Genomic DNA, 17,326 nt, shown 5'->3' with positions numbered 1-17,326 from the left:
GGCTGGTCCGATCTGGATCAGCGGGGACCCGCAGCAGCGAGGCAAAGCTGTGTTTTTGCCCGGGGAAGAGACGCTGCGCGACCACGGGGCTCTCCGCCTCCCGCTGCCACCGGAGCTCAGATTGCTGCTGGGGGCGGCATATATAATCATAAAACACATTGTCACCTGTTAAATGTTATCCATGCTGTTTGTTCTTTTCATTTCCTCTATCGAACATAATTAAGCAGTACAAAAGTCCGGCATCTTTAAGCGCTTGATTCTGGCCCTGTTCCAAGATGGCGGCGGGTTTTGACGTATGTTTAGAACCTCACGGCGACATATCTATGGGAGCAAGGATCACATTTGAACTATATCGATATATGCGATATGGTCTAATTCCATATCTCATTTAAAAATATATCGATATATTTGTTTATATCGATATATCGCCCAGCCCTACTGTATGTTATAATAAGTGTTTTTTGTCCCAGAGTAACATGTTGTACCATTTCCTGAAGGACAATTCAGTTTAAATACAACCTGGGTCCTACAGTAATTTTGTAGTTTTGGCCATCTTTCCTTGGTAATAATAACATTGAATCTTGTTTACAATGTGTCTCATTTTATAACTGCTTTCTTCTCGTCCAGACTCCAATGTAGCGCTGTCACACTGTCCCCAGATCTCAACAATTACTTTAGTTAATACAATGTTTTCATAACTCATAAAAATGGCCAAAGCCATAAAAATAAGGCCCAAGTTGTACTACACCAGAATTCCCCTTCAGTAAGTGACTGCATTTCTAAATGCTTGATAGCTGATTGAATTTATAAGAAGGATTTCTAATTAGGCTGAACTACACATTGTAACTAGACCACGAGTCTACAGCCACACAGGTGAAGTGCTCACTATTTAGCATATTAGAAGGCTGACATTTGCTAATTAGCGCTTATGCAAAGTACAGCTAAGGAAGCAGGGAATAGCATTTGTTTTGCAGATATTTATTCATAAACAAAAGTATTGGACAACATGGTGGTGTTAAGTGAAAGTGGGACATGAGCATTGATGTGACATGATTGTGTGTATAAAAATGTTATGGCAACACACACACACACACACACACACACACACACACACACACACACAAACAAACACTGCTGTCTCTACAGTCATATTTGTCACTTCCCTCACATAACTTGCCAAAAGCCTAATTCACTTATATCCACGATGACTTGCCAGGGTAACACCCATGGACCAGCTAACCGAATAAACGATGGCGAGAGGCACAAACAAATGAGGGCCACTTCATGCTGAAAGCGATGGAGACGTTCATTAGGCTCTGGGCTGGAGGAATTGTAGCAGCGGGACTCTGCGCACTGCAGCAGGAAGACAGATGATGTCTGAGAGAATGAAGGGAACACCGACTGTACCTGCAGCCCCTGGAAACTTTTCCTAATCAACTTAGTGTATTTGGACTAAACAGAGGGGGGAATTGAGCTATAAGGAGCAACGGTGTTTATTCAGGTGCACAGCGCTTTATAAGGCAGTCAATTTGCTGGCTACAGAAACACATTTCTATAGATTACACAAACAAAAGGACACATTTGCAGAGAAACAAAGCTCAGTGTTGGGGTGAAAGCGTACCGGTCAAATTCCCATATAAAAGGAGCCGGCCAGTGTAATTCTTCATGCTCCAAACTGTTTATGTTGCACTGTAGAAAAGGCTTTCCTTTCCTCCTCTCTTCCATGTGACTGCATGCATAAATAATGATTAAAAACACAAGAAATGTCTCCAAATTTGGTTATTCATCAAAGTTTAAGTGGTTCGGATTTACTCAAGCATTGCACCAGGCTGAATCACAGCATGTGTAAAGCATATGTGAAACCCACAGTGGACCCCGTTACGAGTCTCTCGCTTTCGCTGGCACGTTCCAAAGTGTTGAGAGCCTTTTCAAGGACTACACATTTTTAAGTGTGAGTAATCTGGATCAATGATCTAGGCAGTCTATCATCAAACATTAACTCCATCGGCCTGCGGACAGATTTAGCGCTGGGCTCAGTTGATGTTGCCATCTGCAGCCGCGCCGCAAACTGACACATCTCTGATGATGGCGATGATGTGCTCATAGGTTTGGCAGAGCACAGCAGCAGCTGTTCTCCTTGGCCTCCTCCAGCGGCTTGCACATGTACCTCTTTAGTAAATCAAAACCCCTTTCTTTTAACTTTTAGTTTTACTTAGGCTGACACCTGCATCGCTTAAGATATTTTTTTCACTTTCTTCAAATGTCCATTTGGTTTTAAAGATTATGGATGTGGGTGTTTTCCGACCTCCTAATATGGCATCATTGAGGTGGTGCAGTAATGTTAATTGATCATACTGTAATTAAGGTTGCATTAGTCTATGTCCACGCCGTTCCACTTCCGGGATTGCTCTGTTGCCACCGGAAATTCCGCCGGATGTCACTCGTTTCGGCCCGATGTCCGTTACCTTCCGCTTTCTTTGTGTTGGAATTCTAAACTCTGGTGGATTTATGAGAACTATGGTTAACTGCTCCTCAGATCTCTGCAGGGTAAATCCAGACAGCTAGCTAGACTATCTGTCCAATCTGGGTTTTCTGTTGCACGACTAAAACACACGTTCCACCAAAACAAGTTCCTTCCCGAGGCTATTTTGCAGCGGCACCGTTGCTCTGTCTGGTGTTTAGCGCCGCCCATGACGATTGGGACTGGTTTAAAGAAATGCCAATCAACCAGAGCACGTTTTTCTCCCATCCCGGAATGCTACGTGGACTAGCCGGACCCTCCTCTGCAGCGCTGTGGAGGAAAGTCTGGCTGTGCGAGACTAAGGTCGCATGAGTGTGCCTCACATTTATGCATTAACATGTACATGGATATGATACATGTTTTTAATTTGCTGTAATGATAACTAATGTTTGAATGTTTTGTGAAGTACACCCAGTGCCTGTGTTAACCATCATGTCTCCTCATGTAAAGGAATAGTTTAACATTTTGGGAAATTAACTTGTTTGCTTTTCTTGCGAAGACTGAGACCACTCTCATGTCTGGGTGGGACATTCAAAGCTACACTGTACTCGAGGATTTTACTAGCTTGGGAGTTTTTTCACTAATATGGGTCGGCTCAGGACACGGAGACTGGCCACGGGCTTATAAAACTTTGCCGAGGGCTTAAGGACTGATGGTACATGGGCACAAATAGCTTACAGTTCTTAAATCGTATTCATCAGTCTGCCATAATGCAGGAGTGTGAAGGCGGGGGTTCAACGACTGGAGTGTAATCTTCATTACTGATTTGATAAACAAGAAATACAGCACAAATAATAACTGAATTGGCACAATAGGTATAGGAATTGGCTCCCAGTAATTAACAGTGGGTCAAATTACACTGAAGCTAAATAAATCTACAAAAATGCTGCGTGTATACTGTACATGGACTGGTGGAATGTCACTAAGTACGTTTAGATAAGTACCGTACAATCTTGAGGAACTGTTTTGATCGTTTCCAAGTTTATAACATCTGAGGATTTTTCTGCATTGAGTACATTAACTTGTAATACTTTAAGTACATTTCCCTGATATTACTTACACGCTTTTACTTAAATGTGCTCTAAGCGATGTCACATGTCAGCAAACATCTCACTATCCGCGAGCTGCCGGTCCCCTGAACACACTGTAAAAAAACGTGGTATCTGTAGACAAATGCCAACAAAAAAGAAACTGCGCCAAACTGCACCACGAAACAGGTCTTTTACAGTGTGGTATTAGTGCCTTAAGTAAATAATCTGAATACTTCTATCACCACTGGTACCATGTGGACTAGCACAACCTATTTCTTTAACACCGACATAACCACATAACAGTTTAACAGTCTAAACAGTCAACTTGCTTTTTGTCATCTATGTACACAATAGGTGTTATTAACTTAAAGTCCTGTCACAGCAACCATCTGGGGAGAGTGTCGCTGTGGCACAGGTGATATCTGCTGCCTTCCTGGGCTGAGGTTGCTACGGTGATCATAATTGGCTCCTTAACGAGCGCACTGCCGAAGTCTTTTCTACACCCACCACCAGCAGCCAGCATGCTCAGCGCAAAGACTGGTCTAGCTCTGTCCAAGGGTAGCAAAATCCTCCAACAGCACTTCTAACGTAGACTGGGTAAACCCAGCCCGATCTGCCGGCGATTTGATTTCGCCCTGCAGCTCAGGCTGGAAACCTTTACATTTATCTATCCTGCTTCCGTTACAAATTTGCGGTGACCAATCACAAACTGGCTTATCCACCTGGCGCGCTATTGGCGGGTTTACCACGATGACGATAGAGAAGCGACCAAGCAGCTTTTTGTTTACATTCAACACGCCGGACACCGAAGCGCAGCAACCCGTCTGCAGAGTACGTCACCCTTCAGTTGGTCTGATTGGTTGAAGGACTATCCAATTGTGTTGCGACAGATTCATTTGAACTATGCCCGTTGATCACGCCTCTTGTGCAGTAGAAAATACAGAGCAGACTCCCCAGACTAATGTTCAATTCTTAAAAGATTGAGCATGGTCTGGTGATAGCCAGACTACTTCTAACGGTCACTAATTATCAATTTGTTTAATCCGTACAGGAACCAATGTGTAAAAGTGACACTACAGGCCGGAGGGCCAAACTCTTCCTTGGCTCGGCGCAGTCACTTCCCTGAGTTGGTTGTCACCGTGAGTCTGACAGGAAACCAGTGGAGACTACAGGAAGCTACTGCCCCATGGCCAAGAAACAGTCCAGCACATAATCGCTGCAATGTGCAATGGTGGAATGTATCTATGTACATTTACTCAAGTACTGTACATATTTGAGGTAATTGTACTTTACTGGAGTCTTTTCTTTTCATGCCACTTTCTACTTCTAGCCCACTACATTTCAGAGATAAAATATTATTCTTTTTACTCCACTACATTAATCTGACAGTTTTAGTTACTAGTAACTTTACAAATTAAGATTTCTGCACGCAAAACACATGTAGTTCACAAAATACAATGTTTTATTATAAATTAAACTACCCAACAATATATATATATAACTACAAGTACAGCTGAAATAATTAGTTGATGAAACACAGAACTGTTTCCAGTTTCTAAAACGTGAGGATTTTTCAGCATTGAGTACTTTTACTTTTGATACTTTAAGGACATTTTCCTAATGATACTTACATTTTTACTTAAGTAACATTTTCAATGACTTTTACTTGTAACAGAGTATTTTAACAGCGTGGTATTAGTACTTAAACTTCTTCCACCACTGGCAATGTGTTATGCTTAACCTTCATTTTATGTTTAGATTAAACAAATGAAAGAGTGTTTATTATTGATTTTTAGAGGTGGTGGTAGGCAGATTTTATAACCTTTGGACAGAGTCAGGCTAGCTGTTTCCAATACAGGCATGAGAGTGCTCTTGGCAAGACAGCGAATAAGTGTATTCCCCAAAAAATACTAAACTAAAAGGCAGCTCGTAAATCCTCCTATTCGCCCAGAGCCATTGTTATTTAATCACTGCTACATTATGTCTGATTATACTACATTGCAGTAACCTTTTCAATCTTTAATGAAGCGCAACCTTTTCAATTTTTTGATGAAGTGTAAATTAGGGAAAACTGATTTTTTTTTCCAAGAACACACACACACACACGCACGTGCGCGCGTGTGCGCACACACACACACACACACACACACACACACACACACACACATAGTGTGTGGCACTATTTTGTGGGGACCCGTAATTGACATAATGCATTCCCTAGCCCCTTACCCTAACCATCACAACTAAAGGCCTAACCTTAACCCTTACCCTTACCCTAACCATAACCTAATTCTATCCCTAATCCTAAACCAAGTCTTAACCCTCAAACAGCCCTTTAAACTCGTGGGGTCCAGCATTTTGGCCCCACAAAGCTGTCCGGACCCCACAAGTATACTGGACTTACGGTTTTTGGACCCCACTAATATAGTTAAACAAGAACACACACACACACACACACACACACACACACACACATCACAAATTTCTACTAACCCTGAGAATGTGTGGCATCTGAACCGGCAGTCTAGTGATTTCCACCTGTGCCATGTCATCTGCATGTGCACTGAGCCCGTGGATGAACAGGACAGGCTGGCTGGACGGGACATCCCGCTGAGGAACCAGATTCAGATCTCCGTCCACGAGGAAGTTGGGGTCCGACACCTCAAACTTCACGTCCTCGTTCCCCGCACAGTCGTCAAACTCGACTGGGAGAAACACACAGAAAGGGTGGATGTTATGCCTGCGCTCCAAAAAAATAAGTACAGAAATGTTAGCCATATGAAACACAGTCACTGCACTGTAAAGAGTACTTCAGGGTTTGCAAAAGTAATTCTCAGATATAAACAGATGCCCTGAAGATATGCAGATACCCGGAGGAAAGCGGAGGATGTTCTTAAAGGCTCCGCAAGCTAGGCTACAATGGAAGTCAGTGATCTCTGTTCTCACAAGCCTGCTGCAATATTTATGACCCATTCATTGCATGCTACGCACTGTAGACTTATTAGTGTGTCTAACTTGCTTTTTTGCAGGGCTGTTGCATTTACTACAGAGAATGCAGTGGCTCCCTGCCAGGCCAGCTGACAGTCTTGCCTGGGCCCGGGACGAGATAAGCTTAGATGGGCCCCCCGCGCCCAGATCTCTCCTTTTTCCTTGCTCTTCCTCTCCCCTGCTCTTCCTCTCCTGTTCCTCTCCTCTCCTGTTCATCTCCTGTACCTCTCCTCTGCTCCTCCTCTCCTGGTCCTCTCCTCTCCTCTTCCTCTCCTGCTCCTCTCCTCTTCCTCTCCTGCTCCTCTCCTATGCTCTTCCTCTCCTCTGATCTTCCTCTAATCTGATCTTCCTCTCCTCTCCTATGCTTTTCCTCTCCTATGCTCTTCCTTTCCTCTGATCTTCCTCTAATCTGATCTTCCTCTCCTCTCCTATGCTCTTCCTCTCCTATGCTCTTCCTTTCCTCTGATCTTCCTCTAATCTGATCTTCCTCTCCTCTCCTCACATCTCTCACTGAAATTAATGTGATTAGTCTCTGATCCATCCTGCTCAGACTCTCCGACAGGGCAGCGGGCCCCTCCCGCAGATCTCTCTCTCTCTCTCTCTCTCTCTCTCTCTCTCTCTCTCACCGGTAGCCTGACTCTGTCCCTCCGTTGCGAGGCAGCGGGCCCCTCCCGCATCACTCTCTCTGTCACCTGACAGCAGCTGGATCTCTCTCCTCTCTGTCTCATCCTCTCTGACGGAGCTACCAAACTCAACTCTTTCTGTAAAAGAGAACGTGTTGTCTCAGGCTTTTATACAAGCTAATGGACGTTAACATGAGAGCTGGCCTGTTAGCTTACGTAACATGGCTCGTCGGCTGCGCTGTTTCTTACCTTGCTCTACGTTGACAGTTCCAGCTTCACCGTCACCACCTTTTTTTAAAAATATTTGTTTAGAAAATCTCTAAGGCCTCTATTTTCTTCTTCTCTTTTCTTTCCTTTTCTGAGCACCGGACTTGTGCTGACCGGACATTTTGAGCATACTGAACTTCAAATCTACTGAAAACAATATCAACTTTTGATAAGTGGCCAAACCATTTTTGTGTTGTGGGTGGGGGGGTTCTTGACCACTATTTCAAGGACAATTAGGAAGAAAACAAATAAAAAGCTTTTATGTAACTCAAATATTACATATTTTTTTCCACAAATAGGCCTATTTAAAAAAATGTTTTTCAATTATTCCATAATTTAATGAGGGCCCAGTTCTGGGCCCCCAGTTCTGCCCCCTACTGTGGGCCCGGGACAACAGACCCGTTTGTCCCCCCCTATCGGCGGGCGTGCTCCCTGCTGCTGGAAGACTGGATGAGGAGAAAGGATTTAAGGTACAGGAGGAAAAAGTGCCACCTTTGAGTTACGTGCGTGTGACGCGTGCACGTGTGAGCTCGTCTAGGCTGACTGAGGGAGATGCCGCCAAGGGCTCTACCAGGCTTTATCCCTTCTGATCATGTTCATCCTCTCTTTATCTCTCTCACACACTCCCCTCGGTGTCGCGACATGATCCCCGTGTCCTCCCCTAGCCTCAGCCCCGACAATCCTTCCCCCTCCCTCATCCTTCGCCTCCTCTTTACCTCGGCCTAGCGTGAAGCTTTCTGCTGTTGCGGATCGCTGGTGGAGGGGGTACCAGAGGAAGTCTTTGTGCGTCGATGTGTACAACGCGTTGCTGATTAATAAAGCCGGTGCGACGTGAATCACGTGGTACGGTACAACTCTCAGCGTAGGTCTGAAAGTGCTGGGAAATCTCAAGCTTCATACAAGACATATGGTGGCCTATATACAGTGGTGGAATGTAACTAAGTACATTTACTCAAGCACTGTACACATTTCTGGTACTTTTACTTTACTGGAGTCTTTTCTTTTCGTGCCACTTTATGTACTCCACTACATTTCAGAGAGAAATATTGTACTTTTTACTCCACTACATTCATCTGACAGCTTTAGTTACTTTACCCTCTTGAGAACCGAGGAAAATTTTGTTTTTCCTAATCATATTTTTTTGTGATTCCATACCTGTTTAAGGTTAAAAAAAAACATCTTACAATTAAATTTTTTAAATTTTTATTTATTTACAGGATGTCCACTGTAGTGGACAACAGGATCATTTGATTACGAAAACAGACACATTTGGTAGATGTGGAGTCATTATTTACATGAAGATAGTCCTGATGTCCACTATAATTGACATTCATAAAATGGCAAATGTTTTAAAAGATACATAATGTAGTTGCTATCAGAACTCAATATATGATTCCTAACACCTTAATGAACAAGAAAATATATGATTATCATAGTAATAAAACCATAGACAAACAATATTTGACTCATCTCTTATCTTTCCATAAAATGTGCTTGTTCCTATGCTGTCCATTTTGGATTGAAAGATAGAGGCGGTTCCCGGCCTCCCAGCCAATCAAATAACACATCACTGAAAAGCCCAGGATGTCCTCTGTACAGTACAGCAGGAATTAAGAGACTTGTACAAAAGATTCCAAGGAGAGAAATTAAACTCAAATGTCCACTACAGTGGATATAAGTCAATGGGCTGGGTCTCAGGAGGTTACAGAACACATGCATTTTATAAAACACGATGTTTTATTATAAATTAAACTACCCAACTATACATAGACCTATAAGTACAGCTGGAATGGGTATTCCATATGACATGGCATCATTATTAATGCAGCCACATGTTTCTGTATCATGTTGTCCATTACAAAGTCTAGTTAGTTCATCGCGAAAACGAGGGAAAATCTAAATGGGAACGATCATGTTTCTGCACTCCACTGAGACAAGGACAGGGCTGTTACATGACTCATTATTTATGGATGTCATGCTTTCAGCTTAAAATAACACAGAAAGCTCTGTGGTAGCTCATAGCCAGCAGAAGGAAACCCTTCACAAAAATGGGCATGTGTCTCATCCCTGTGTTCTGTTCACATTGGGAGGCCATCTTTCTGAGGAAAGAATGGATTCAGATTTGAGCCCATATTTGTCGGGGTTTATCAGAGCAGCTTGTGGATCAGTGGTGCCTCTCTGAAATTAAAGCACAGCTCCCATCTCCAGTGCAAAGGCTGTGCACGTTCTCTGTTGAACCAGCTCATTAAAAGTCAAAACCCACATGTAACGGCCTTGATGTCGAGCTGTTGAATCCTTGTAAATACAATGTATTGTAATCATTGCCATTTAAATATAGTTGGACACAGTGGTGTACGTCTACGTGATATGCAGATATACGCAGTATACCCACTAAGAAAGCTCCAGTATTTCCATATACCCACTTAAAAATGTGCAATGACACGTAACAACATATTTTGCATTATAATTTTTATACATTTTGAATTTTCTTTGAATAGGCTAAATAAAGGTATTTCCACCGTAAATTGGTGCATACAAGTGTGTCAGAATGCAGGAAATGAAGTCTTTGACTATGATAAGCCCCCACCCCCTCCAAAAAGGCCCATTCTGGCCCATACTCTATATATAGGCTCATACATATACTGTACAGTACAGTATAACCACTACAATACATTAGACTACACCACTGGCTGCACACTATTAGTACAATCAGTAAGCATATGATTCACTTTGACTTTAATATCGATAATCAATCAATAACAGGTGTTAGGCAAATTTGCATTTGCAAAATATATCAATTTGTTTTATTATACATTCTTTGTTGGGCATTTCCGCCTTTAATGGATAGGACAGCTGAGCTATGAAAGGGGAGAGAGAGGGGGGAAGACATGCAGGAAACCGTCACAGGTCGGACTCGAATCCTGGACCTTCTGCGTCAAGGAATAAAACTCCACATGTGTGCGCCCGCTCTACCAAGTGAGCTAACCGGGCCACCAACAATAACTATTCAACTACCTCTATATAGTAGTCTTATGGTTAGTGGAGGAGTCCGACGCAGTATTTACATATTACGTATTACACAAGGGATTAATGAGAAAAGATCCAAGCACGTAATCCAGCGTTACTGTTTGATCTCATTGACTGCAGTCTCACTGTTGTTGTTTATTGTCAGTATCAGAGCTGTATTGTCATGTATACGGTACTCTAAGGCTATATATGTGTTTTTTTATGTGCAAAAAAATGAATGATGTAGCAATAATACATAGAAAAACATGATAAGTGCCACTAATGTAGTCAGCGACTGCACATGTGGGAGACACTTTATTAGTTTATTTGAAACAGTATCACATCCCTTCATTTCAGGAATGATGTGTTGACTAAGAAGCACAACCTCTCTGTAATTAAGCTTTAATAAGTGGCAGTCCTAATGCATACACATTAGCACACAGCAGGAGACACGCAATGGCAAAACACTGCTTTAAGTAGCACATATTGTGGCACTGCTGTCACTCGTATTGTTCAAGTTTTTCAATCAAAGCAGAAGCAGTGTAGCTGGAAACTGAAACAACTGACTGTAAAGCCCAGTTGAAAGCAAAGATTAGCGACGAGACGAAAGCGTTTTAGAACGTCGCAGGGAACAGTTGCAGCGGTCTGAGCCGGTCCCGTCTCAGCTCGACTCAAACCAGCTGATGGTGTCGCCGCGACTTCGCCGGTCAAGTCTCAGAGGCTGGTTTTAGAACGTAAGGGACGCCACCTGTTTCAACAGCCAATAGAGAAGTCATCTTGTCAAGTCAGCTACAATAAAATTATCCGTAATCTATTTCATTTTGGTTACAACGGAGTATCAACGTGCGCCCGCAAGCGCGTATGGTCAAGCAAGCTAGAGAGTTACTGGAGAGAGGGAGCGCCACCGGCGATTTTAGACCCTTTTTAGGGGGGCTCAAGCCCAAATTTCATTTCATCAGCCCCCCTAAAATTTATAATAATTAAAAATAAATTAATATTTTTTTATTATAAAAAAAACATAACAATTTTAGTCCTTCAAGTGAGAGTTTGCGAACGTGTCTGTTAGTGACAGAGGGCAAACAATTACAGGTTCAAAGAAACAGGTTGAATATCCTGTGTCGCTGTCGCCAATGCTATGCACCTGTAATTATTTTTGTATTTATTTATTGTTTACACCTCATTATCATTTCATTTGATTCTGGTAGTCCATTAAGGGACTTTCGTATTTTTTTCATACGTACAATATTTTGCATTTATCCTCTGTTATAATAATAAAAACATATATTCATTGTTATCCAGTGAAATTACTGATTTAGCAGTGGGGGTTAACACTTTTGCAAGGCACTGTATCCGAGTCACATTCTCATTAGGGCCTGAGCCCCCCTAAAGCTCTGATCCTAGAATCGCCCCTGGGGAGCGCCTAGGACAAATCCGTGAATCGAAGAAAGAAAAAAAAACGTGTTTTCGCCGATTCATCACTAGAAATGTACCTGTAGTAAACATCTCACTATCACTAACGTTATCCACTTTCATATTTAGATGCAACAAATGATATATTTAGCGAAAAGCCTGGAAGTCGGAAGTTACGCTGTGCGCTTAGGACGTTAGTCTATCACGATTATCCTCCATCATACATAATCACCAAGCCAAACTGGAAAAGTCCAAGTCAATAGACAGAAGTCTATCAAAGCACGCGTTTAGTACGCTTCACCTTTGTGACTGTTTAGTCTGACTTCTTTTATCTCTCTCACTGCAGATTTTAAAAAATCCTCCTTCTGGACAGAATCGTTTCGCCATCTGGATGAGGATGAGAACAGAATACCAGAGTGAAGAACAGAGGAGTGGAGGAAGAAAAAAGGGATACTGGAATGAAAAAGAAAATGACAGGAAAGGCAAGGTTACAATGGACACTGAGAGAGAGAGAGCTACAAAGTCAACAACCCACTCTCCAGGGAAACAAGGCTCCATCTCAATACTCAACTCTCACTTCTAAGCCAAAGCATGAAAGATGTGTTCATTTCCATTCCCATTACAAGCCTCAGATTTATTTCAATAACATGGGTGCACTCTTTAGAGTCTGCAAATTGCAGCGCCAAACAGTGTCAGTGGCATTTCAAAGGCAGCCAGAGAGTGTTTGATGGTATTCTAATGTTGTCAGGTTTTGGGGGATTTCAGAGAACAGCATGGTGAGCTGGTGGCTTTGAAGTCAGGCAACAATGACAACTTACCCCGCTCACCACCAGCGCCACCGCACACCCACTTTCTTTCTTCAGAGTGCTGGCTCAGGGTTGAAATAACTGCGCACAACATGGATTAGGGTCGCCAAATTCCCTCACTGATGACTCAAGAGGAGACGGAGGGTGGGTGTGGGGGTTCAACAAGTTTGACATTCAAGTTCCTTTTCAGGCCAAAAATCTCCTGTGGAGTCTATGAATGTTCCAGAAACTCGGTCACCAAGGCCCATGGTTACTTTGAGCTTGATCGTTCCATCGGCGTTCTTGACACCAAAAACACCACTTTAAAAGGTCTCATTTAAGCTTTTAGCGAGAAAAAATGACATTCACCACATTTTGAATGGATTATTTAAATGAGAATTAAATACAGAAACCTAAAAAAAGAAAAAAATATCTACAGAACAAAAAATATCTACAGAACAAAAAATATCTACAGAACAAACAGCATTTACACCCTGTTTTACACATTAGGTGTTTTACAAGTTATACAAAAGTGTCAACCAGTGATGTGTTACTTAGCCTATGCCACTCAAAATAAGAAATATGTTTTGTTCATCATCATGTCAGTTACCTTCTAAGAGATCAAACATCATAAAAAGTCGTGAGAAGAATAATGAAAACACCTACACATATAACTGCAATCGAGATTATCTCCCTCTCATTGATGAAGCAACATAATTTGACATCCAACATTATCCAAGCGTATTTACATTGGCTCCACTCTCTTTGTCAGCCACAAAAATTGGATTCCCCCCTCCCCTCCTCCTCCTCCTCTTCTGTCACACAGTGAAGTTTTCCTTTGAGGTGTTTTGAAGACAATTTTCTGTCTTGTAACTAAATGTCAAGTCTCCATGATGGGAGAGATGGGAATCAGAGGGGTAATCTCAAAGGTGGCAGCATGGGTGTGTTTGAGCTGATAGCTGCCGTGTCTAACCAGACAGAGTGTGCTCAGCCTCATAAAAAAGGCTCAGGAGAACACCATTCTCAAATAATCACTTGGCATTAGAGAGACAGAGAGCTGCCTTTGAAAATGTATTTACACCCTGAATTGAATTTTCTCTAGAGTTTCCTATCACAGAGCATTGTGTAAGACCCATTATTGGGATTCAGTGGTAACAAGGTTCTGGCTTTTTAGCTACAAAGATAACGGTTTGAAGGGTTTTGCCAACTAGGGAGCAGAATCTTTCATCTTGGGTTTAACAAACTAAGATCCCCCACCTCCACCTTTACTGCCACCCTAGTCTTGCTTTGCCAGACGGTCCACACGCTGCGGGGCGGAGGAGGGTCTGGCTACTCCACACAGCATTCCAGGATGCAAATTTACGAATCCTACTATGGCCACGCCAAGACCCGCCCTACGAAGCAGCACGATTTGTTGGGGTTAGGCATTTCACCTCGAGTGGTTAGGGTTAGGATAGCCGATTAGTCAAGGGATAGGACCTGTACAAACTTGGACGCCTGGCCAATAAATGCTGTTGAAGGGTGGGTTTTGGTGTGGCCATAGTAGGAATTTGTAAATTCGCTTCCGGGATGGGAGAAAAATGTGCTCTGGTTTATTGGCATTTCTTTAAACCAATCACTGTCGTCATGGGCGGGGCTAAGCTCCGCACAGAGCCGCTGTAAAATAGTCGTGCGAGAGAAAAACTCAGATTGGACAGATGGTCTAGCTAGCTGTCTCAATTTGGTCAAAATGGTTTCATTTCTTGGAACATTTTGAAGTCTATTGTGTTGTTTTATTAATTTTCTTAATTTTGTGCATGTATCTCTCCATTACTAATATGATCTAAATCAGAAATCTACAACTGGGTCTAGGCCTAGGGGGTCTTCTGAGGTGCTGCAAGGGAGCCACCAAATTATTGTTAATTGTTAATTTATTTTTAAAGATTGTTCAAACATTAAAAGGTCTTAACATTTCATACAATTCAAAAAACTTTATTTGTCCCCAAGGGGCAATTTAAAATGAATTAACATGAATCGAACATATTATTAGAAAAAAAAAATGAATGATAGGTTTACTGGCCTAGGGGTAAGGTAGTCACTAAGGTAACCATCCATAGTTAATCCTAAGGATTCACTGTGCCACATGTGTGTTTAACATTAAACATGATTAATAAAATTGTATCAACAATTATTATTTTAATAGCTTAGTATTCTATGAACTATGTATAAAGGCTTGAGGCCACCCTACACAATATTATAGGCCCAGTTTAATATGCAACTTAACATTACACAATATTTATAGTAGGGAGTGATGGTGGTGATGGGGCAGTGGATATGATACATGCCTTTGGTGTAGAAGATCTGGTGTTTGTCTCTTGATGTTGTCTTAGCTTAAATCACTGATCTGTAAGTGTATTACTATTTATTTTATTTTATTTTATTATTCTGTGGCTAATGTGCTATGTACAGCACGTTGGTCAGTATGAGCTGTGTTTAAAAGTGCTATAAAAATAAACTTTACTTACTTACTTATTATAGTTGCTCCAGAGGCGTGCAACCTCTGACATATATAGCAATTGTAAGTCGCTTTGGATAAAAGTGTCGTGTAATGTAATGTAATAATGGGTCCCTGCTCTCTTTTTCAGTAAAGGGGTCCTTGGTTTAAAAAACGTTGAAGACCCCTGGTAGGAAGCAGTGTCTTGCCACAACAACAAACAAACCACAATGTACCAGCAACAGTGAAGAAATCGGGGAACACAGGACTTTCATCTGGGGTTTGCGTCCCGCTTGTCCAGCCCGGTCTCATGGCAGTTCGTGTAAATGTGAAGTTATTTTAATCTATTGATACGTGTTCACGGAGACGTTTTTTTTTCGGTTTTTACGTGGTGGACAACACGAAAATGTGAAGTAATGTATTTCAATGGGAAGCATATTTTGTGGCCACAGCACAAAAATGGTAGGGAGTAATATAAAAAGCCGAGCCGGGGTGGTGGATGGGTCAAACAACACAGGACTTTCACCCGGGCGAGCGGGGATCGCGTCCCGCGTGTGGCGCTTTGTTTCCCGGGGATGGCGTCCCTTCGTGTGGCGTTTTGTCCCGCGTGTTACTGTGGCGCGTCTCCCGGCGTTTAAGGCGCCCTTTCCCCGTAAGGTTTTTCCTAAACCCAACCACGTCATCCCGTTATTGTGGCCCCAGCGGGCCGCCTCGCGGGCACCTCCCGGCTTATGGAGCTTCCTTTTTGGCCGCCTCCTGGCGTCCTTTCCCTGAGAAAAATAACGTGATATTTACACGTAAAAAAAAAAAAAAAAACGTCTCTGTGAACACGTATCAATAGATTAAGAATAACGTTGACATTTACACGAACTGCCGTGAGACCGGGTTGGCTTGTCACGCTTGCTAGAGTCGCTTTTTAGAGTCGCTTTTTTCTTTCCTCCCGCGTGTCACAGAACCGTACGCCCACCCACGACCCTTTCCTAAACCCAACCGTCCGACCAAGCGCGTCAAAAGGGACGGCAATAGAGCCGACCAAGCGCGTTTACTTGAAACGATAAAGGAGACTTTTAGCGTCAATAAGACCGAGAAAGGCTCCTGACCAAACGCCCTTATTTTAGGAGTTTGGTGTGAGAATGTGTTGGAAAAAAAGTTGTTCATCTCCTTATTCTACAGAGACACAGTCCCTTATTATTAACAATCACTGTTTTGTTCGTTAGTTGTTCTCTGTCACGGTGCACAACTCATTTCAGTTAGCAAAAAAACAGCTAGCTAATTATAACACAATATGTGCCCTTTGAGTGTTCTTACAAATAGCAGGGCTATAAAATGTCACTGTCAACTTATGCCCTCAGAAAAACATTTCCATTGTTAGGGTTTTTATTTTAAGCTATAATAAAAACTGTCAAAACAGTAGAGAAGTTACACTGTGCAGCACTGACATTCCTGAAATTATTTACTTGAGGTTCAGAGATTGTGTTGAATCACCAGCTTAGAAATGTGCAAAAGCTGATTATGATAAGCTGGCACTTACAAAATAGATCAGTCACTAACGGCTTAGCAGCCGAGTTGAAGTCATTCTACAAGCTGTGCACAGTTGAAGCTATCTGGTAAGGCGGTCTCATTTGAATTAAAATCTCCATATTGTAACAAAGTTTTGTTTGGTGTTGGTGCTAAATACAGCAGCTGGTTTGGTAATGATCTGATGGTTTGGTTTGTTACACTGATCTGTGAGGCTCCTTGTTGTCACAGTCAACAACCAGAGATGGTTCATTCGGTCTTATAGTCCACTGTCCGTCTCCTTGTGGGGAAACAGAGATTCCAGTTTGTCACGTTTTACTGTAAAGCAGTAAAAAAATAACGAGAAATACAAGAGTGAACGCGAGAAAGAGAAAGTAATTATGGTGAAATAATAGGGGCCAGCAGTGTTGTCTCTCGGCTCAGGGTTATCCTCTCTTTGTTATCGCACTATCGAGTTACACCTTACCAGGCCAGGAATGCTAGGACACTGCCATCAGGCGCCGCGATTGCCACGCACGCACGCCACACACACACACACACACACACACACACACACACACACACACACACACACACACACACACACACACACACACACACACACATCCTAAAATGATGAACCTAATACTAGTCTCATACTAATATATTGCAGTCTCATTTAAAGCTGATCAGGCATAATTGATACCACAGCAAATCAGCACCAC

At 42.4% G+C, this 17,326-nt stretch overlaps 1 protein-coding gene across 5 annotated transcripts in view; it reads right to left on the bottom strand.

Moving 5' to 3' along the window:
- Nucleotides 1–17,326, bottom strand: part of cdh13 (cadherin 13, H-cadherin (heart)) — a 460,326-nt gene that overhangs the window by 302,978 nt on the left and 140,022 nt on the right. For all 5 annotated transcript variants that reach the window (XM_039809525.1, XM_039809523.1, XM_039809521.1 and 2 more), the window contains exon 3: nucleotides 6,046–6,257. In XM_039809525.1, coding sequence (XP_039665459.1) covers nucleotides 6,046–6,257 — 212 coding nt within the window. The remainder of the gene's footprint in view (nucleotides 1–6,045; nucleotides 6,258–17,326) is intronic.

Source organism: Perca fluviatilis, chromosome 8, assembly GCF_010015445.1.
Source record: "Perca fluviatilis chromosome 8, GENO_Pfluv_1.0, whole genome shotgun sequence".
In the NCBI taxonomy this organism is placed as follows: Eukaryota; Metazoa; Chordata; class Actinopteri; order Perciformes; family Percidae; genus Perca; species Perca fluviatilis.
The sequence above is the reverse complement of the archived record's forward strand: the minus strand, read 5'-3'. Positions and strand labels throughout refer to the sequence as shown.